Raw genomic sequence first — 22,729 nt, 5'->3', positions numbered from 1 at the left:
CCCATTGTAATGCCACTCTACAGACTCAATGTAGTGCCATTCTACAGACCCATTGTAATGCAACTCTACAGACCCATTGTAGTGCCACTCTACAGAGTAATTTGTATCACTTGTGTACACAGAATAACAATACTTTGTGCGGCCAAACACACATAAGGTCTCACATACCATCTGATCTCATTGTAATGCCACTCTTTATATTACCTAATCTTATAATACCCCAAATGCCCAACGTACCTATTTCATATGGAATTCAATCATTCAAACCGAATGTCTTGCTTCTCTTTAACGTACATAATTCCATAATTTGAACAAGCTCGTAACTCTTTTATACCCCAAAATATACAATCCCTACAATCATAACATGTTGGCGGAATACTTACAGAGACAATGGTCTGATGGTCTCCCTTGTGGGTGGTTGGCTTGTAGGCGCTGACGATGCCCATGTCATTCACCATCACAAACTCATAGTCTGGGCCGCCATGCATGGTGACAAGCACCTGCAAAACACAACACTTGTTGAAACAATGTACAGACAGACATTCTTTAAAGAACATTTGATGAGTCTCTCAATGCATGGTGACAGCACAAGCAAATCCCAACACTTGATGAAACAATATGCATACAGACATTCTTTAACCAACATTTGATGAGTCTCTCAATGCATGGTGACAGCACAAGCAAAAAACAATGCATGGTGACAAGCACCTGCAACTTACAATACTTGATGAGACTATATACATACAGACATTCTTTAACCAATATTTGATGAGTCTCTCAATGCATGGTGACAGCACAAGCAAAAAACAATGCATGGTGACAAGCACCTGCAACTTACAATACTTGATGAGACTATATACATACAGACATTCTTTAACCAATATTTGATGAGTCTCTCAATGCATGGTGACAGCACAAGCAAAAAACAATGCATGGTCACAAGCACCTGCAACTTACAATACTTGATGAGACTATATACATACAGACATTCTTTAACCAATATTTGATGAGTCTCTCAATGCATGGTGACAGCACAAGCAAAAAACAATGCATGGTCACAAGCACCTGCAACTTACAATACTTGATGACTTGTATGGTTTGATGCTACCTAGGCTGTAGTGGGATGAGGTTGGTGGGGGCATGAGATTGTGGGATGGGGTGGGTGGATGCTTCTGATGCTGTGGGGTGGGTGATGGGGTGTGAAGTGTGGGATGGGATGGGATGGGTGGGTGCTTCCTTGGCTCTGGAGTGGGGTGAAGTGTGGGGTGATGTGTAGGATGTGATATGTGGGATGGGATGGGTGGATGCTTCCGAGGCTGTGGGGTGGGGTGAAGTGTGGGATGGGGTCCATGTGGGTGTGAAGCGTGGGATGGGTGGGTGCTTCCTTGGCTCTGGAGTGGGGTAAAGCGGTGGTGTGAAGTGTGGGATGGGATGGGTGGGTGCTTCCGAGGCTGTGGGGTGGGGTGTAGTGTGGGATGGGATGGGTGGATGCTTCTGAGGCTGTGGGGTGGGGTGAAGTTGGGATGGGATGGGTGGATGCTGCAGAGGCTGTGGGGGTGGGGTGAAGTTGGGATGGGATGGGTGGATGCTGCAGAGGCTGTGGGATGGGGTGAAGTGTGGGTAGGGGTGTAGTGTGGGTAGGGGTGTAGTGTGGGTAGGGGTGTAGTGTGGGTAGGGGTGTAGTGTGGGTAGGGGTGTAGTGTGGGTAGGGGTGTAGTGTGGGATTGGATGGGTGGATGCTACTGAGGCTGTTGGGTGGTATGGGGTGGGGTGAAGTGTGGGTTTGGATGGGTAGGTGCTTCAGAGACTTTGGGGTGGGTGATGGGATGGGTGAGGGATGGGATGGGATGTGGTGGGTGGGTGCTTCCGAATCTGTGTTGACCTAAGTCAATGTTGCTCATATTTATTCTGGAATAAACATTTACTTATGCTTAAAACGCTTCCACCAACTGTTCATGTTTATTATGGAATGGGAATCAGTGAACATATATGACTATTTTCGCTAAAAACGTTTGTCTGTTCACCAAGTGATTCCACTGACCTCAATGTAGTCATCGTTGTACCAGTAGTTGAAGACAGTGACCCTGACTCCAATCTGCTCTCCTCTCACGATGGTCACAGGTGCTTCTACTTGGATGTACATATACCTGGCAGCGTCATACTGAAAGGGGACACCATACACAAATAAAAGTACCATTCATTGTTAGGTGATTGGTACGTCAACATCATGGCTCCAAGAATGGCAAATATTTTTGCCTCATTCCAAATACTAAATAATATATTATTATAATAATGATATTCACTCAATGGGAGGTCATCAAACGTATTGTAAATTATACATTAAATTGTATATCTATATACTTATTTTATCTCATGCTATGAAATCTTCCTTCTTTCGATCCTATGTGGAATTAGGCTTGAACTTTCAAGCTTCTAAAAACAATTCACCCAATCACATCCCAGCCTCACCATGGTCACCACCCAAACAAATAGGTCATGCACTGTAATCCCATGCATAGCGACCTACACGATCGGATCACATGACCACGCTGCCACATCATTCTCTTTCTCATCGCCACTGTGCGGAGACGTGTTTTAGGATTATTAGAGAATACATTTTGCGGTTTTGATATTTCTTGTAGGGTCCCTCCTGCTTGGTAATAACACCTAAGATACTAATGTAGAAGACAGAAACAGACCAAGGTAAATACTGATTGGCGGTTTAAATCTAAGGACGCAGGATACAGGCCTTCCTCGGCCAAAAAGCCCAAACGTGTTACAAGGTTTGCTATCTCTTCTGCCATAACAGCCATGAAACCTTTTTTTTCTGTCTACCATACCATCGTTGTCAGTTGAAGACTATGGAGTATCGGATAGCTTCCTCAGTGACGATGCTGCCGCCCAAACAAACTAGACATCTGCTACTAGTGCGCTCGTTACCATGCCGATGTTAGAGCAACCTGCTCAGACAGGATGTGTTCAGGTGAACTGCTTTTAGAAGCTGGAAAGCCCGTTTCCACATAAGGATCAAAAGAAGAAGGCAGAAATGTGTGTGAGATAGGTTAAGTTTAAAAATACATATGTCTTGATATACAACTCCAACAATTCTAATAACATCTTAAAGAGTAATCTTCCTTGTTCCAGGGCTTAGGTTCAAGAGTAATCTCCCTTGCTTCAAGGCTACATACAAAGACTGGTCTCTGCATGATTCCAAGGCCGAGTTCTCTGCTGACAGACAGGCCGTTCATCACCCATGACAATGGGTACTTTGGAACATGAACACGGAAATCTACACGGCCATCAGGTCTGAAAAGGAGGGAGGTTTATCAGATTTTCAAGTTACGATTTAGTTCAAATTTACACCATAGTCAGACGGTTCCAACATGTCCACTGAGTATAAGTGAGTGAGTGAGTTGGTTTTAACGCCGCTTTTAACAGTATTACAGTTATATCGCGGCGTGTCAGCTTAATGTGGGAGGAAAGGCTGAAGTGATGCAGATTCCAGACGTTTACCACTTCGGTGAAACCCACGAGCACGGGTATGGTGCTGACAAACCTAGAAACAAAATTGGGGTGAACCGGGATTCGAACCCACAATCATAGGTTTCTGGCTTGTCCAAGGGATGCAATTCTGCACAGCGAATCACGGCGCCTTAGACGACTGGGCCACCCGTGCCCCCTCCACTGAGTATGAAGTATACCAGCTTGTTACTTCTCTAAAGTACAATTTGCTTCTGAAACAGCAACTTTAATGAGATTTAAAACATCAAAATCAAGAATGCAATGAAAAAAGATGCACCATAAAAAAACGAAATCGGAATTGAAGTGTGTTTGTTCCATAATTCTTATTCAAAGGGTATAATGTGTTTAGTTATTTAATTATTTCTACTTACTTAACAAAGATTTCCTGCCAAGCCCAGGAGCTGTTGTCAAAGAAACGCATAATTCTGCTCACTCTGTTCATGGCAGATGCATGACGTAGTTGATTGTCTTCATACTGGCCTTCAAAACAAAAGAGTAGATATGTCATGCTAATTGCAAAACCAACCAAGTCTTATGCTTGGAACCTGTGTCATTTTAAAGTCACTTTGGAACAACACATGCCAGAACATCCTTACTATTCTAAATACAGACACAAATTTTTATACCTGCACGGGTATGATGCTCATAAATCAAACATATTTGAACCCTCATAGGTTCCTGGCATTTTAAGGGACACAACTCTGTCCAGCAAATTGTGTTGCCTTGGGTACAGCACCACCCATGTCCCCTAAGGGCAACCATGAATACTTTGAATATATATTATATCCACATGTAACATTGTCAAGTGAAGCTGACTTACATCCCTGGACCTGAGTATAGATTATCTCCACATGTAACATTGTAAAGTGAGGTTGACTTACATCCCTGGACCTGAGTATAGATTATCTCCACATGTAACATTGTAAAGTGAGGTTGACTTACATCCCTGGACCTGAGTATAGATTATCTTCACATGTAACATTGTAAAGTGAGGTTGACTTACATCCCTGGACCTGAGTATAGATTATCTCCACATGTAACATTGTAAAGTGAGGTTGACTTACATCCCTGGACCTGAGTATAGATTATCTCCACATGTAACATTGTCAAGTGAAGCTGACTTACATCCCTGGACCTGAGTATAGATTATCTCCACATGTAACATTGTAAAGTGAGGTTGACCTACATCCCTGCTCGTCCGCGCCATCAGGACATTTGAAGACCCTGTCACACATTTCCTCCACAGTGTAACAGGCCTCCCCCGAGAAACATGGTAACTGTTGCGAATCCTCGCAGCTCTGCACATCTGAGGACAGAAACACGGCAGTGAGAGACTGGGGATTTTCCTTTGAGTTTATTTGTATTGATGACACGAGACATTTATATTCTGAAGATATTCCAGGCCTTGTAAGCCGAGCCACTCTGGGTCCTGTTTACTTACTGTTGAGCCTTCCAACATCAGCATCTGTCAGAATGATGAGGCCAGAGGTCTGAAACAGGGATAAGGATTATTAAACAAAATCTATTGAAGAGAGCAATGGCGCTACGACAAAGTAGGGCTGGGACGGGTAACTCGGGTACTCGGGTCGGGGGCCTGAAACAGGGATAAGGATTATTAAACCATATCTACTGAAGAGAGCCATGGCACTATGACAAAGTAGGGCTGGGACGGGTAACTCGGGTACTCGGGTCGGGGGACTGAGTAGGGCCCGGTCAAACATAGGACTACCCAGACATGTGGTTAGTCACGTGATTATATTGTTTTAATGGGGAAAATTATGTTGCAGGCTTCCATGACTGGGGTCAAGGTCACTCAGGTTTAACTGGAATTAAACCTGGGCATTGTGTCTGAAAACTGTCTAGTCACCCCACGACCGCAAATTTCCTTACAAAGTTAAACAATCGTACTCTTCGATCTAACTAAATTCCTCCTTCCTCAAAAAGAAATTGTTTACACTGATTCCCCCAAAACACCCGGTGTAGGCTATATTTCTGTAGCTGTACTACCTGGGACCACTGTGTCAATCAGCTGTGTTAACTGGGACCCCTATATCAATCAGCTGTACTACCTGGGACCACTGTGTCAATCAGCTGTACTACCTGGGACCACTGTGTCAATTAGCTGTACGACCTGGGACCACTGTGTCAATCAGCTGTACTACCTGGGACTCCTGTGTCAATCAGCTGTACTACCTGGGACCCCTGTGTCAATCAACTGTACTACCTGGGACCCCTGTGTCAATCAACTGTACTACCTGGGACCCCTGTGTCAATCAGCTGTATTACCTGGGGCCACTGTGTCAATTAGCTGTACTACCTGGGACCACTGTGTCAATTAGCTGTACGACCTGGGACCACTGTGTCAATCAGCTGTAGTACCTGGGACCACTGTGTCAATCAGCTGTATTACCTGGGACCACTGTGTCAATCAGCTGTACTACCTGGGACCACTGTGTCAATCAGCTGTACTACCTGGGACCCCTGTGTCAATCAGCTGTAGTACCTGGGACCCCTGTGTCAATCAGCTGTAGTACCTGGGACCCTTAAGATCATGCATTGGACCCCAAACAAGTGAAACTGAGAGTCATGTTTTCATGAACGAAACAATACTGGATCAATGGTGAAGAGTCCTCTATGTAACAGTCGTCACCTTGAACGTGGTGTTGGTGTCTATGCCATAGTCAGAGGCATGGAAGAACTTGTACTCGTACTCTGTGTCACTGATTCTCCACAGATGGCGGTAGCTGCCATTGGCTGGCTGGTCATACGTGTCCAGCTCATCGATCAGCTGAACAAAATCAAGACAGTCTCAATATCAGATGTGTTCAGGGTCATTCAAGGATTTGTTTGTTTGTTGTTTAACACTGCACTCAGCAATATTCAAGCTATATGAAGGCTGTCTGTCAATAATCAAGTCTGGAACAGACAATCCAGTGACTGACATCATGAGTATTGATCTTCGCAATTGGGATATGATGACATGCATCAACCAAGTCAGCAAGCCTGACCACCTTATCCCGTTTGTCGCCTCTTACGACTAGTACAGTTGAAGACCTATTCTACCCTGAATTTTCACCGGTGTCAAGGACCCGCTGGACCCCTCCTCTAGATCCGACTATGCAGAGTCAATTATTTACAGGCTGCCATCATATAACAAGCATATGCAAACAAACAGAGTACATTTTCATTACTAACATTTGCTCTTATGAAAAGATTGAAAGATTCATATCACTGTCGCACATAATTTCCTGGAGCCCTACTTACATTTTTTTCACTGATGCCGTCATCCATTCCCCGATTGTACAAGTCAACAGGCATGCCTGCGAAGGCAACGTAGGAGCCAGGGTCTGCCCAAGCGTTAAACTCTATACTGTCACGGCTGAAGTCCTTGCCTCGGTTGATTTCTAGTTTGACCTGAAACCATGAGAGAGTGAGAGTAATGTGAGCATACAAAACATTTGACAATTTCAGCTGGTTAGTCGGGGAAGTAGATTCAAGTTAAACAAGAGAGTAGCATTTCACATGATGAGATGAGTGCTTAATGAGGTAGACGCCATCCCACCACTCACCAGTCAGAGGTCCTATACTCCAACATTGGCACATTCAACATGGAACGTGTGACCTATGAAGACATGGTAGTCTGAGGTTGTTCGCTGTTGTTCGCCAAAATATCACTCTCTGACCTCTTCTTATCTAACATAGCACTCTGTGACCTCTTGGCAATGAAGACATGCAAAGATACCATGTGACCTCTTGGCCATGAAACGTTCAAGACAATGAAGATATACCAAGGTACCCTGTGACCTCTTGCCAATGAAACCTTCTAGACAATGAAGACATACCAGGATACCATGTGACCTCTTGCCAATGAAACCTTCTAGACAATGAAGATATACCAGATACACTGTGATCTCTTGTCCATGAAACCTTCTAGACAATGAAGACATACCAAGGTCCCCTGTGACATATCATCCATGAAACCTTCTACACAATGAAGACATACAAAGGTACCTTGTGACCTCCTGTCCATGAAACCTTCTAGACAATGAAGACATACAAAGGTACCATGTGACCGCCTGTCCATGATACCTTCTAGACAATGAAGACATACCAAGGTACCCTGTGACCTCTTGCCAATGAAACCTTCTAGACAATGAAGACATACCAGGATACCATGTGACCTCTTGCCAATGAAACCTTCTAGACAATGAAGATATACCAGATACACTGTGATCTCTTGTCCATGAAACCTTCTAGACAATGAAGACATACCAAGGTACCCTGTGACCTCTTCTTATCTAACATAGCACTCTGTGACCTCTTGTCAATGAAGACATGGTAGTCTGGGGTTGATCGCTCTTGTTCTCCAAAATATCACTCTCTGACCTCTTCTTATCTAACATTGCACCCTGTGACCTCTTGGCAATGAAGACATGGTAGTCTGAGGTTGATCGCTGTTGTTCTCCAAAATATCACTCTCTCACCTCTTCTTATCTAACATAGCACTCTCTGACCTCTTGGCAATGAAGACATACAAAGGTACCCTGTGACCTCTTGTCCATGATACCTTCTAGACAATGAAGACATACCAAGGTACCCTGTGACCTGTCCATGAAACCTTCTAGACAATGAAGACATACAAAGGTACCCTGTGGTCTCTTGTCCATGAAACCTTCTAGACAATGAAGACATACCAAGGTCCCCTGTGACATATCATCCATGAAACCTTCTACACAATGAAGACATACAAAGGTACCTTGTGACCTCCTGTCCATGAAACCTTTTAGACAATGAAGACATACAAAGGTACCCTGTGACCGCCTGTCCATGATACCTTCTAGACAATGAAGACATACCAAGGTTCCCCTGTGATCTGTCCATGAAACCTTCTAGACAATGAAGACATACCAAGGTACCCTGTGACCTCCTGTCCATGAAACCTTCTAGACAATGAAGACATACCAAGGTACCCTGTGACCTCCTGTCCATGAAACCTTCTAGACAATAAAGACATATCATGGTACCCTGTGACCTCATGTCCATGAAACCTTCTAGACAATAAAGTGAGTGTGTGAGTGAGTATGGTTTTACGCCGCTTTTAGCAATATTCCAGCAACATCACGGCGGGGGACACCAGAAATGGGCTTCACACATTGTACCCATGTCGGGAATCGAACCCGGGTCTTCGGCATGACGAGCAAACCCTTTAACCACTAGGCTACCGGACCGCCCCCTAGACAATGAAGACATACCAAGGTACCCTGTGACCTCTTGTTCATGAAACCTTCTAGACAATGAAGACATACCAAAGTACTCTGTAATCTCTTGTCCATGAAACCTTCTAGACAATGAAGACATACCAAGGTACCCTGTGACCTCCTGTCCATGATACCTTCTAGACAATGAAGACATACCAAGGTACCCTGTGACCTCCTGTCCTTGAAACCTTCTAGACAATGAAGACATACCAAGGTACCCTGTGGTCTCCTGTCCATGAAACCTTCTAGACAATGAAGACATACCAATGTACCCTGTGACCTCCTGTCCATGAAACCTACAAGACAATAAAGACATACCAAGGTACCCTATGACCTCCTGTCCATGAAACCTTCTAGACAATGAAGACATACCAAGGTACCCTGTGACATATCATCCATGAAACCTTCTAGACAACAAAGACATACCAAGGTACCCTGTGACCTCCTGTCCATGATACCTTCTAGAAAATGAAGACATACCAAGGTACCCTGTGACCTCCTGTCCATGATACCTTCTAGACAATGAAGACATACCAAGGTACCCTGTGACATATCATCCATGAAACCTTCTAGATGATGACAACAGGAAGGTGGTGTGATTTACCTGATTCTGTCTGGTTCCATTAACGAAGAAGTTGAGGACGTCGATGACGATCTCCTCCGGTTGTCTGAGATAGTACACTACCATCCTTGCCGTGGGGATCATCTCCCGGGACAACGCTATGGCAAACGTCTTCTGCCTTGAAGTCATCTCCAGCTCATCACCAATGATGATGTTCCCTCCCGACACCACCTGTAATAGAAGTTTATCATAGCATCTTACTTTCTTAGTCAACATCGTCAAAACCTTTAGTGCGAATTCATCTTGTACCACATCAACAATTCTTAGCTATTTGTGAGTGAGTGCGTTAAAATTTAATGTCACATCAGCAATATTTCTGCCATATCGTGACAATCAGTACATTCTTGATACTACTTTGTCATGGAAGTCGATATTCAGCTTCAATTCTCAGCACAGAATAGAAAATTTTCTTGTGAAAGTGTGTGAAAAGTGTGTGTGTGTGTGTGTGTGTGTGTGTGTGTGTGTGTGTGTGTGTGTGTGTGTGTGTGTGTAGGGGGGGGGGAGGGGACAGGGATGAAAATGCAGGTTTAATAACCAAACTTCATCATAGAGGTTGAAAATATACAATTACAGTAATATAACGAACATGCTAATAATGAACTGGTGGATCACAACAAACATATTTTCTGGTCCCGGCCATTTGCTTTATACATGCTGTACACATTCTTACAATGAATTAAGGTAAAAACCAACTTCAATTTGCGGTCCCTTTGATTTCATTATAACCATAGTTTACTGTAAAGTAAAGTAATAAATGACAAGAAATGGCATCAGATTCATGCATTAAATGATGAAAAGTAAACCACCATACCTGGTAGAAGATCCTTGGAATATAGTTGCTGGTCTTCACATGGAAGATCATGTACTCATTGACCTGTTGAATACAATTGATGACATGTGAGTGTGTGATTGATTACAGGTGAGTGTCCAGTCAAACTAGTGGTTGATAGCATGAACAACAGCAATTCCCAATCAGCAAGCTCATACACCCTGAACAGATTGGTGATTTAAACCTTTAGAAAAGAAATTATATTACTGAGAAATCTAATCAGACTGTTGATTGTTCACTGAGTCAACCTTTAGTTCTTACCTTCGGATTGTCTGTTGAGGTTGTGACGGTGATGTAGCTCTGGCTTCGAGAGAAGAATCGCGTTCCACGGAGTTGGATACGAGTTGTAGGATCATTGTCATATTCAGCCTAGAACAAAAGAACAATGACTATAAATCAATGATCCTAGATATAGGACTGACAAACTAGAAACATAATCAGGGTGATTCTGGGATTTGAACACATGATCATAGGATTCTGGTACGCCTAAGGGACACAACTGTGGCAGCCCTATTTATTATATAAATATAGTGAGAGATTTTTACTTACCTTCTATCACTACCTAATTGGCAAGAAAATTGACAAAACAGAGATGAGGCCATATAAAGTTTTTGTTGTGTCTTGTTAAAGATGCCATGTTAACGATTAATATTGAAGGTGATCAAATCTGGTCATATTATTAATTCGATATATTTCTGTATTTGAAAAATAAGCATTGAACACGGCTACTTTCACCATGATGGTATTTCTCTGTGTGGGCTGCCTACCTCCAGCATCATGCCCTGAACCTCTGTGTCTGCATACACCTCAAACTCCACGATGCCTCCCACGGGCGACTTGTCCACTGGCTGATCGTATCGCGGGGTCGCGGGAGCCGAGTTAGACATGGAGGAGTACAGACGCACGATCTTATTGGCTGTATCCACTGGAGTCCCATCATACTTCATCACGGCAACCTGACAAGCAGAGGCAAATCTCAATACAGGAAATTCAACATCTGTTGTGTCATGTTCGTTTTTCAGAATAAAAAATCCCATTACTACAGCACCTCTATGATTGCGGTTTTACACCACAGTCAGTCTGGACCAGAAAAGTGGCTAACCAGACAAACAGACGGACGGACAGACAGACAGACCATTTAACACTTTAAAAATAAACTTAGGGATTATGTGTGAAGAAGTCTCAGAGGGCTGACTGTTCGTCATCACTTACAGCTATTTTAATGATGGAGTGGGGCTTGAACGTCCGTACGTGGTCCCCGACCCACTTTAGCGTTATGTTGCTGTTGAAGATGATGGTGCTGGCAACCCCTGTCCGGTTCAAACCAGAATGCCAATCTGAGACGTTGACGCTCATTTCCAGCTCGCAGTCAACTAAATTTTGGCCAGGGATGATTCTGTCCGCCAGCTGTCGAATTTCCTCAATAGTGAAATTGAAATCAATACGACCGGGATGCTGTAAAGAAATGGAAACAGATGCATAATTTCAGAAAGATGTCTATTCTGAATCACAATGGGTTATTCTGGCACAATCAAAGCAAAACAACTGCAAACAAAATGATGCCTCTGACACCACACAGCCACCTAACATCACAAACTGCATTTGAAAGTCGTTATATCATGTTCAGTCTTTATATACCTTAAAATACGTTAATAACGAACTGACGGAAATTACGAACTTAATTTTTAGTCCTGGCCATTTGCTGTATAGATGTATATTTGCTAATAACAAACTGCAGTTCTAGTAAAATCTTAAAATTCTTATCCTGCATTACTCCTTAATGCATATTACTGCTTGTTCTTGCCAGAGAAAAGAGCTGTGTGAAGGTCTTTGTTTGAAGAAGTTGTTCCAACTAGCTGAGAGGCCAACCCTATCACGAAGCTCCCAAGTGACAAAAGGGTGGTCAGGCTTGCTGACTTGGTTGATGCAGGTCATCAATCCAAATTGTGTGGATCGATGCTTATGATGTCAATCACTGGATTGTCTGGTCCAGACTCGATTATTTACAGACCGCCGTCATACAGCTGGAATATTGCTGAGTGCGGCATTAAACAACAAACCAACAACCACGTGACCAAAGGAAGTGACGTCACGGATCCTCACATTACTCCGAAACATCGGAAGGCATCGTGGGGAGTTAGAACTGCAATGGGTGGGTCCCTTTAGATGCAGTAATGCAGGATAAGTATACAAATATAGAAAATATCTAGGATTTTACAAGATTTTTTACTTATCCTGCATTACTCAATAATGCATCTTTATCAAACTGGAGGTGGGCATACCTTCAGATGTGGACTTTCATCTTTTATTTCCAGACTCGGGTGACCACTCCATGTATGGGAACCTCCAATTCCCTCAGCCCGTCTTCGGCTGTATGGTTGGCCTGGATGACCATTACATAGAAGGGTAGAGTCAGATATGCGTTGGGTCCTGGTACTACGCAGCCCGACAATAACACTCAGCTAAGGTCTAGACTGGAGTACCGAGCCGTATGCAAGTGGGGCATGAACCGTCTAGTCCAGGGCATATGCCAGGGAAGGTCGAAAGGCCGGCTCTGGACTTGGAGGCGAGGTCCGTGACATGTAGTAGTGGTGACCTGTTGGGCCACTGCTAACGGACCAAAGCTGTGTGACGTCTTGCAGGTAGTGAGTGGCGAAGACTGTTGGATCGCCAGAAACATCCCCCCATGATGGTGTGTAGAGAGCAGTTGCTGTGTAGCGCCATGGTGGAGGCGACCGCCCGGATCTCGAGTGGGTTGTTGGAGTGCGGAGGGTCCAATCCTGCATCCTCATAGGCCTTGAGAATGATGGCTCATAGCCAAAGGGCGATCGTGTTGCGGCTGACGTCAGCTCATGAGGTCGCAGATACCGGTACGAAGAAGCATCGTCGTTTTCTAAGGCGTTCCTTGGATCGTCTGATGTAGCAACAGAGCGCTCTTACCAGACATAGACAGAGCTCTTGTTCGTCTTCCACTCACACAATCAATGATAGGGGAGAGATGAGGAACTATCTATCAGGCTGTCCTGGGAGCTGATTCTTTGCAATGAAGTCCTAGCAAAGACCCAGATGCATGGCTCTGTGTGCTCCATGCTCAAAGCGGACGCGCATGACGTCCAAGGCATGTAGCTCACTGACACGGTTATCCTCTGATAAGTCCTGCGGTATGGCTCTGGAGGACGACGCCATCAGTGAGAGGGGTTTGAGTGTGTGGCGACTCTCGGTTTCAACATAGGCGAGTTTACTATCAGAAACTCGAACTGAGGTGGAGCTGTTCAATCCCGTCATGCGGTGCAGGTCCTCATCTTGGGTATGAGCGTGGTCCGCAACTTGAAGAGAGTGGACTGGGTAGTCGTCTCGTCTATAGCGTGGTGCCCTGAAGGACGGAGTCAGTGACAGCTTACTGAAGTCCTCATCCAGAGCTGAGATCATGTCTCTGATAAGTGGGTCAGGAGGGATTAAGGTAGGGTCCACACGGATGGCTGTCTTGCTATCGACCTCTAGACCGGGCGAGGGAGCGATTGCCTCCAATCTGTCCGCCAGCCAGTCTGCAACCTGATCTAAACCAATGTGGGAATCGCCGTCCGTGGGGGTGTCATCATAACAAGGTATGAAGGCACCCTCTGAGGAGTGGGACCGATAGCCACTGGAGCGTCTGCGAACCGGGAAGTGGATCCTAGATCGATGATCCTGACGATAAGATCGACTGTCACTCCGACGTGAAGACGTACTTGGGAAAGCCGAGCCCACGGAGTAACGAGAGGTAGAGGGGACATGCCAGCCCGATGCGAGGCGGTGACAGAAGTGTGAGCGTCTGTATAGGTGCTTGGAGAGGTGTCTGCTGAGGCACTATAGGTGGTGCTTGTAGAGGCGTCTGTAAAGGTGCTGGGGCAATAGGCGTCGACGTCTTCCTGGCATGTAAGTACTGAATGTACTGAAGGAGGGAGGCGTCAATCATGGGCGAGACCGTGGGGTCCGACATCAAGATAGTAGTTGAGGTCCGGGGGTAGTCATCCGAGATGGCCGATCTGGTGAGCGGATTCTAGGAGGTCAGACATCCTGCGCCGGTGTTTCCTGGCCTGTTGTGTTATATGTTTCTTAGACACACGGAGATACTGACTGAAGGCTGTGGGTGAAAGCAGTAAACAGTCTTTACATCGGTGACCCTGGAGGCATTGGGTGTACAATTAAGGTACAGGGGTGGGGATCCCATGCTGACATATTATGCTGGCACTTTGAACAGGAGGGCATGATATCTGCAATGAAGCAGTGTAAAATCACAAAGCATCCCCGCCCGATTATGTACGATATAATATGTTGATACCACTGCATGAGTTTATGAACAAATTATTACGAGAAACGTAAGACAACATGCAACGAATACAAAATAGAATAGAAAATAGAATGCAAGCCAGTTCATTAACTCTCTGGCCACGTAAAATATTCAAGATGGCTACTTGAAACAACAAGACACCTGGCATTATACATTGTTTTCTTTTGAGAAAACGCCAGTACGTGTCTAATAACGTTTTGCACATGTTTATCAAACATTGAATGTACAAGATACAAACTGTAGGCACAACTCAAAGACAATAAACATTAACTCAGATAGTATGAGGGTTTGAATCAGTTTGTGCTGCAGCAAAAAAACAGGTCTTCACTCAGCAAGTGACAAGAGTTATGTGAGGATCCGTGATGTCACTTCCTTTGATCACGTGGGAGCTGCGATAGGGTTGGCCTCTAAGCTAGTTGGAACAACTTCTTCAAGCAAAGACCTTCACACAGATCTTTTCTCTGTCAAGAACAAGCAGTAATATACATTAAGGAGTAATGCATGATAAGTAAAAAATATAACAAACTAAACTTAGTGCTCCACTTGAGTTAATTTATAACTGTAGGTTACTGTACTTATAACAAAAATAGAAACAAAAAGGATCAATCCTTTTACTGAGTACAGTGACATTCATGTTTTCCCTCCATTGTTAAAGTGCAGATCCTCTTCCACACAAACAATACATTAAAAAAACAATTTAACCCTTATATAATTCTACTTTGCCCATGAAGATCCGGGGTAGAATAGGTCTTCAGCAACCCATGCTCGCTGGAAAAGGTGACTATGCTTGTCGCAAGAGGCGACTGACGGGATCAGGTGGTCAGGCTCGCTGACTTGGTTAATGCATGTCATCGTATCTCAATTACGCAGATCGATGCTCATGATGTCAAACATGGATTGTCTGGTCCAGACTCTCATATTTGCAGACCACCGTCATATAGCTGGAATATTGTCGAGTGCAGAGTTAAACAACAAACAAAACAACAACAAAAAATCATTCTACTCACATATTCAATAAACCTGTAAATGTAGGGGAAATTGTTGCCGTAGTCAATTCCCGGTATCGGCTTGGGTTTGAATGTGAGCGTGATGGAGGCTTCACCGATCACAGGACGACCACTCGTCTGACTGTAAGGAAAGATAAGTATAGTCAGGTGTACACCTTGATATTCTGGATGGTTCTGTACCCAGTGTAGTCTTCCAGATTAATTAACTAATTGTTGCTTTAACAAATTATGGATATATATGGATGTTCCCAAGTACTACCTTGAAGGGAGTGAGGGTACTATAAATCTTGAAATTAACGCGAACGTGAATAAAATGTGTGTGGTCTTTGTTCGCATTGACTAGATTTTGCATTTATGTCTCCAAAATGACTTTGGACAGTGGAAATAACAACATGAATATATACACAAACACAGTTTATTGAGCAGCAGTTGTAACAAGTTCATAACCATGTCATTCAAAGAATAGGAATTACACAATAGGCATCCGGTGAGTTATCACTGCTGAGGTCAAGAGTTCTACCCACTCGTGTCAAACTCAGCATCATTGACCACTCACATCCAGTCAACAGAATAAACATATAAAACTGTGTGTTGTTTTATTACGGAAGTGCTTTACTCAGTGCTAATAAGCGGTGCTATTTGATGTTTGATTGGAATTAGGTAAGGTTATGTATCGTTCCGCTGGGGATGGGGATGGGATGGGGTGGGGGGAGTCACACTGATGTTGACTCGCATTATTGGCTATATAGGGGTCAGCAGTCGTATTAATTTGGAGGCGCATTAATTTCAAGATTTACAGTATCTACTTACTTGGCCAGTACGACTCCCTGGAAGATCTGGATATTGTCCATGATGTAGGGGGGAACTGAGACATTCACGTCAAATCGAGGCTCCCCTGACAAATGAGGTAAAAAACACCATATCAATGGGCTAGTATATACCCATTAAAATATCAGTATTTTCAAAAGTAATTTTAATCAAATACAATGAACATGAAGACCTTTAGGTCAATGTGATTACATCAGACTATCAGTAAACTAGAATTTAACACTGAGTTCAAGTAGGTTTCTCTATATAGTTTATAATCATTTTTGGGAGTTACCTCCCCTTATGTCATGGTAGAGGTCTCTGACCTGTTAAACTGCTATAGGAGTTACATCCCCTCTACGCAGAGCACGTGACGGCCATACCACAGCGCTTACGTGGTAGCCTTTTGCTTTGCTCCATGTTAGCCACACCCTCCCACCCAGTAGTAATATTGTGGGCATTTTGTGTAGGAGATATTACAGCTATGCTTAAAAATATAAAGTTTTGGGGTTTCTCCAAAGTTTGGGTACTAAGTGATTTGTACTGCTACTTTCCATTGGATTACAATGCTAACCCCACTTTGGCACATTAAATATTTGAGCCCCAAATATATGATGTTTGTTTAGTTACTATGCAAAGTATGTTCTATTGTGTTGTCTTAACCCACCTTGGTGATACAAATAAAATGAAATGAAGCAATGAACGACTTTGCTGAAATATCACGACACATCATCCAGACATTCAGTACTTACAAAATTCTTCCACCACAAATGGTTTCCTGTATGTGTGTCCCTGTGGGAAGAAACATGTAGCAGGTTAAACAATGAACTGAGTTTATTTGTCAAAGTAGTAAGTTCTAAGTTAAACTCACAGGTCCCTCCAGGACCAACAAAATGAATATTTTTCATTCAACTTCAAAATGACTATTGACTGAAATTAAAACAATAAGTTTCATATTTGCAGTACAGCAAACTTTGAAAATAGTACCAAAAGACGTTAAAAGATGGTACTTGTAGTTACCTTGTCTGGCGCTCGGCATTAAGGGGCTAAAACAAGGTTAGCTTGGAGTCAGTTTACTGTGTCTGAGTGGGATATTCATGTTTAACTGTGGCATGGTATCTAAGTGGGCTTGCACAATAAATCGGCATCAGTCCAGATGTTGCGTTAAACCCCATTTCACCCCAACTTGAAAATAGTTGTAACAATAATGCTAAATGAACCATATTTCTTTTTTTTTCTTTTTTTTAAAGAACTACAAAGTACTCACAAAGGCATCAACTCTGATGCTCCAATTTCCATAGTTTGGCTGGTCAGCAAGTTCAAAGCTTTGACTCACAAGACCTTGAAAGATGACAATTTATCAATTTCATGAAGCTCTTAAAAGACAAAGATTATCATTAACTGAATTATTATGAATGATATCAAAGTTGATGAAGAAATATATTCAGGAAAATTCATTGAAAAGAAGAAACATTTTCGAAGTTAATATTCTTTAAGTTCATGCTGGAACAAGTGTAATTGTCAGATTTTCATGTAGGTAAGGTACCAATATACAATCTGGTAGAGGCACGTCAGATATCTTTGGTCACAGACATGTTGCTGGGTTTGTTCCACAGAACCAGCAGTACAGACATGAAGCAATTTAACAACATTTAATCATGAATTATCTTTCTTGTGCATGATGTTACATAACATTTTCATACCTCCTGCATTTGTCTGCAAACCCAGCCATCTCCTCACAGGAATTCCTGTTGGATCCTATAAACATGAAACATTGTATTCAATAGTTTTTAAAATACTTTTATCACCGAAACATATGGAAGAGAACTTTAATCATTCAGTTTTCTGAAACATAATATAAACAAAAACATTAGGCCATAACTAAACCTCATTCATTACTAAATGTCAAGATCTGGGGTAGAAAAGGTCTTCAGCAACACATACTTGCTGCAAGAGGCGACTATGCTTGTCGTAAGAGGTGACTAACAGGATCGGGTGGTCATATTTGTTGACTTGGCTGATGCAGGTCATCGTATCTTTATCGGACGGAACCGGAGGAGGGCATACATTCAGATGTGGACTTTTATCTTTTATTTCCAGACTCTGTTCCCTAGCCAATCTTTGGCAGTGTGGTCGGCTTCGGGTGACCACTCCATGTATGGGAACCTCCAATTCCCTCAGCCCGTCCTCGGCTGTGTGGTCGGCATCAGGTGACCACTGCATGTATGGGAAAACTCTGTTTCCGTCAGCCTGTCTTCGTCTGTATGGTCGGCCTGGATGACCATTACATAGAAGGGAAGAGTCAGGTATGGATTGTGTCCTGGTACTGCGCAGCCCTACAATAACTCTCCGTTAGGTCGAGACTGGAGCACCGAGCCGTATGCAAGTGGGGCATGAACCTTCTAGTCCAGGGCATACGCCAGGGAAGGTTGAAAGGCCGGCTCTGGACTTGGAGGCGAGGTCCGTGACGTGTAGTAGTGGTGGCTTGTTGGTGGCCTACTAACGGACCAAGTTGTACCTGCTTAGCACATCATCCAATGTGACATCTCGCATATGGTGACTGGCGACGAATGTGTTTGATCGCCACAACACCCTTCCATGATGGCAAGTAGAGCTCAGTTGCTGTGTAGCGCCATAGTGGAGTCGGCATGTGGGTTGTTGGAGTTGGGGGTCCAATCCTTCGGGCCTCGTAGTCCTGGCGAATGAAGGCTCTTAGCCAGAGGGCGACCGTGTTGCAGCTACCTTCCACTTGCGAGGTTGCAGCTCCATACCAGAATGAAGAGGCGTCATCGTTGTCTACGGCGTTCCTTGGATCGTCTGATGTAGCAACGGAGCGCTCTAACCGGATATAGACGGAGCTCCAGTTCATCTTCCGCGCCACGATCGAAGATAGGGGAGGGATGAGGAATGATCTATCTGGCTGTCATGGGAATTGATTCTTGGCGAAGAAGTCCCAGCACAGTCCAAGATGCACGGCTCCATGTGCTCCATGCTCAAAGTGGACGCGCGTGACGTAGGAAGACCATTTTTTCGTCAGATTGTAGAATGACGTCACTTTGAGTGTCTCGAAGGGTGTGTCTCTCAATGAGGTGTGAATGACAATCAAGACCCAAGCTGGTGTACGAGATTTCGCCTTTTGGTCTTCCAGCCTGAATGAGCGGAGCACAGCCTCTAGTTCCGGGATTTACGTCATGTGCCATTCTTCCGGAACTGCCAGGATGGAGTGGAGCCACAAGGTAGCTCATGATGGTTCTGCCCTTGAGCTTATGCTTGTGACGCAGATGGAGCATGAACTCGGCCAGGAATTGAGGCCATGCAGATGTGGGGTCTTGTTGCTTGCCCCTGCAAAAGCTCTGTCCGTCGAGATGGAGAGCCGGGCGTGTCTGAGGGCCTGCTTCCAATGAGTGGTGGCCAAGATAAGCGCCTCCAGTTCGAGGTTGTTGACATGCCATGGGCACTGATAGACATTCGATTCCACCGTCCACCACCGGAGATGCTGCTTGAGATGATCCAGGAGGAGGATGGATACTGAGGGGTCCTGGCGCCTGAAGTAGGGAGCCAGGAACATCTGAACTGGGCGCAGTTGGAGCCTTCCTCTGTAGGTCAAGTCCTGCGCTTAGGTTAGGAGCCCCAGGAGGACTTGCCATTGGCGCAGAGTGTGTGGTAGGTGGAGAGCTGGAGTCAGGTGCGCCTGAATGCGCTCCCACCGGTCTCTGGGTACAGAGAGGAGATCGAGGTCCGTCTGGAAGAGGCCCCCGATGAACTGAAGTCGATTTGAGGGTGTCAACTCTGACTTCCTGAGGTTGATCTTCCACCCCAGTTGTTGTAAGAGACGGAGGGTGAAGTCCCTGTGGCGGAGTAGAGTGACAGTGTCCCGATGATTCAGTAGGCAGTTGTCTATGCACGCCTCAACTGAATGTCCCGGCAATGAGACGGAGGAATTTCCGGTCGTCGGGGTGTATAGGGACATGTAGGCAGGCGTCCTCGATATCCAGGCTGATGAGCACATCCTGTGCCTGGATCCGGGATCGCAATAGCCTGAGTGTGGTCATCCAGAAATAAGGTGGATGCGCCAGGTAGCGTTTGTTGAAAGCGGCAAGGTTGTGGATCATCCTGTGTTTGTCTGAGTCCTTCTTGGGGACTAGGAAGACAGGTGAACAGAAGCCCGGTGTTATGGCTGGGGCGTGTATGACCTCTATGGCCTCCTTGTCCAGCAGCGCCATGATGTTGCGGCTCAGTAGCTGCTGTTGAGTAGGGAGGTAGGTGTCCGCTATGGGGGGCAACGTGAGAAGCGGGTCGTCTATAAGCATCAGCTTATACCAGTGTCGGAATATGTTGGTGACCCCCAGGTCCCCCAGGATCTCCCAATTCTGCCAGAATCGACCCAGTCTCCTGCCTACTGGAATGTTGGCAACTTCGACGGCTGGGTGAGGGAGGTCCCAGTCATGCCTGTCTGGCGATTCACTTATAGTCCCTGTGGTCGGCATTACCTCCCTTTGGGGGTGGCCGAGGCAGGACTGGTATGCACCTGAGGACTTCCCTTTTCCTCCGCCCCAGCCTCGAGAGGTTGAGGTGGAGCCCCGCCCCTGAGTCTGGAGGGTGTTGCGTCGTGGCTGGTAGGAGCCAGACTGGGATGCCTTAGCAAAGGCTGGCTGTAACGCCTTAGCAAAGGCTGGCTCTGACACCTTGGCCAGGACCTTGAGTGCCATCTCATCTTGGGCGAAGGCTGAGACCCAGGAGTGAGTCTTGGATATCGCCGTCCAAGGGAGTGTCATCGTAGCACAGGATGAAGACGCCCTCCGATAGCCACTGGAGCATCTGCATCCGGGGAGCATCTCCTAGATTGATGACCCTGACGATCAGATCTACTGTCACTCCGACGTGACAATGTGCTTGGGGAAGCCGAGTCCACGGAGTAACAAGAAGTAGACGGCGTCTGTATAGTCGACCGACCATGCCTTGTAGAGGCGCAGGTGTCTGTAGAGTCGCTGTGGGATAGATTGGCGCCATCTGTATAGGCGCTTGAGGAGGCGTCTGCAGAGGCGCTATAGGAGGCGCTTGTAGAGGGCTCAGTCAACGTCAGCATGGCCTGAAAATACTGAAAGTACTGAAGGAGCGCCGCGTCTATCCTGGGCATCTGTGCCGTAGGCGGGGCGCCTGTGGGAGACTGAGCGTCTGTCCGGTTGAGGTTACAGGCACCATTTGATAAGTGAGCACCACGCCGGGCGTAAAGATAGACGCTGTCGTGGTCATCAGAGTGCTCTCGGTCGAGACTGACACCGAGGGGACCAACATCAAGGTAGCAGTTGAGGTCAGGGGGTAGTCATCCGAGATGGCTTATCGGTAGGCGAATTCTCGGTGAGGTCGGACATCCTGCACCGGTGTTTCCTGGTCTGTTGTGTTCCTCGTTTCTTAGACACACGGATATACTGACTGAAGGCTGTGGGTGAAAGCAGTAAACAGTCTCTACATCGGTGACCCTGGAGGCATTGAGATGTACAATTAAGGTACAGGGGTGGGGATCCCACACCGACATATCAAGCCGGCACTTTGAGCAGGAGGGCATGATATCTGCAATGAAGCAGTGTAAAATCACAATGCGTCCCCACCCGATTATGTATGCTATAATTTGTTTATCCCACTGCGGGGGTTTATGAAACAATTATTATGAGAAACGTAAAACAACATACAATGAAAACAAAACATATTCGCGAGGATACGCCAATCATGGGGTACCAGGCAAAAAAGGATATAGATCACAAGCTAGTTCATTAACTGCTGGCCACGTAAAATATTCAAGATGGCTACTTGGAACAACAAGACACCTGGCATTATGTTTTCTTTTGAGAAAACGCCAGTAAGTGTCTAATAACGTTTTGTTTATCAAACATTGAATGTACAAGATACAAACTGTAGGCACAACTCAAAGACAATAAACATCAACTCAGATAGCAAACACATGAGGGTTTGAATAAGTTTATGCTACAGCAAATAAACAGGTCTTCACTCAGCAAGGGACAGAGTAAGGTGAGGATCCGTGACTTCACTTCCTTTGGTTACGTTGGAGCTCTGCCAAGAACAAGCAAGTAATATGCATTAAGGAGTAATGCAGGATAAGTAAAAAATATACTAAATGTCAACACTCACCTCAACATATATAGTCATACTTCCATATTTGGGCATCAGGTTGGGTAGAATAGGAACCACTCGGAATTGAACTGAAACAAAACCCACCAATGTCACGATCATTTTTCACACCATGGTACAAATTCCAATTGCTTTTATGTTCCGGTGGAGCATTTAGAAACTAACTGTAGCTGAACTCCTTATCAAATGTAAATTAAGTAAGGTAGA

At 44.9% G+C, this 22,729-nt stretch overlaps 1 protein-coding gene across 1 annotated transcript in view; it reads right to left on the bottom strand.

Annotated features, from left to right (window-relative positions):
• Nucleotides 1–22,729, bottom strand: part of LOC124112524 (CD109 antigen-like) — a 47,190-nt gene that overhangs the window by 22,264 nt on the left and 2,197 nt on the right. The window contains exons 4-22 of the mRNA XM_048397547.1: nucleotides 22,523–22,593; nucleotides 18,079–18,133; nucleotides 17,643–17,716; nucleotides 17,128–17,167; nucleotides 16,379–16,463; nucleotides 15,569–15,689; nucleotides 11,444–11,686; nucleotides 10,999–11,187; nucleotides 10,493–10,600; nucleotides 10,214–10,276; nucleotides 9,385–9,573; nucleotides 6,787–6,936; nucleotides 6,173–6,310; nucleotides 4,964–5,012; nucleotides 4,709–4,828; nucleotides 3,894–4,002; nucleotides 3,189–3,306; nucleotides 2,042–2,161; nucleotides 384–500 (exon numbers count right to left, since the gene is read on the bottom strand). Coding sequence (XP_048253504.1) covers nucleotides 384–500; nucleotides 2,042–2,161; nucleotides 3,189–3,306; nucleotides 3,894–4,002; nucleotides 4,709–4,828; nucleotides 4,964–5,012; nucleotides 6,173–6,310; nucleotides 6,787–6,936; nucleotides 9,385–9,573; nucleotides 10,214–10,276; nucleotides 10,493–10,600; nucleotides 10,999–11,187; nucleotides 11,444–11,686; nucleotides 15,569–15,689; nucleotides 16,379–16,463; nucleotides 17,128–17,167; nucleotides 17,643–17,716; nucleotides 18,079–18,133; nucleotides 22,523–22,593 — 2,159 coding nt within the window. The remainder of the gene's footprint in view (nucleotides 1–383; nucleotides 501–2,041; nucleotides 2,162–3,188; nucleotides 3,307–3,893; nucleotides 4,003–4,708; nucleotides 4,829–4,963; nucleotides 5,013–6,172; nucleotides 6,311–6,786; nucleotides 6,937–9,384; nucleotides 9,574–10,213; nucleotides 10,277–10,492; nucleotides 10,601–10,998; nucleotides 11,188–11,443; nucleotides 11,687–15,568; nucleotides 15,690–16,378; nucleotides 16,464–17,127; nucleotides 17,168–17,642; nucleotides 17,717–18,078; nucleotides 18,134–22,522; nucleotides 22,594–22,729) is intronic.

The sequence above is a fragment of the Haliotis rufescens genome, unplaced genomic scaffold (assembly GCF_023055435.1).
Source record: "Haliotis rufescens isolate VD_foot unplaced genomic scaffold, xgHalRufe1.0.p SCAF_17, whole genome shotgun sequence".
Taxonomy (NCBI): domain Eukaryota; kingdom Metazoa; phylum Mollusca; class Gastropoda; order Lepetellida; family Haliotidae; genus Haliotis; species Haliotis rufescens.
Note: the sequence above shows the minus strand (reverse complement) of the source record. Positions and strands in the feature narration are given on the sequence as shown.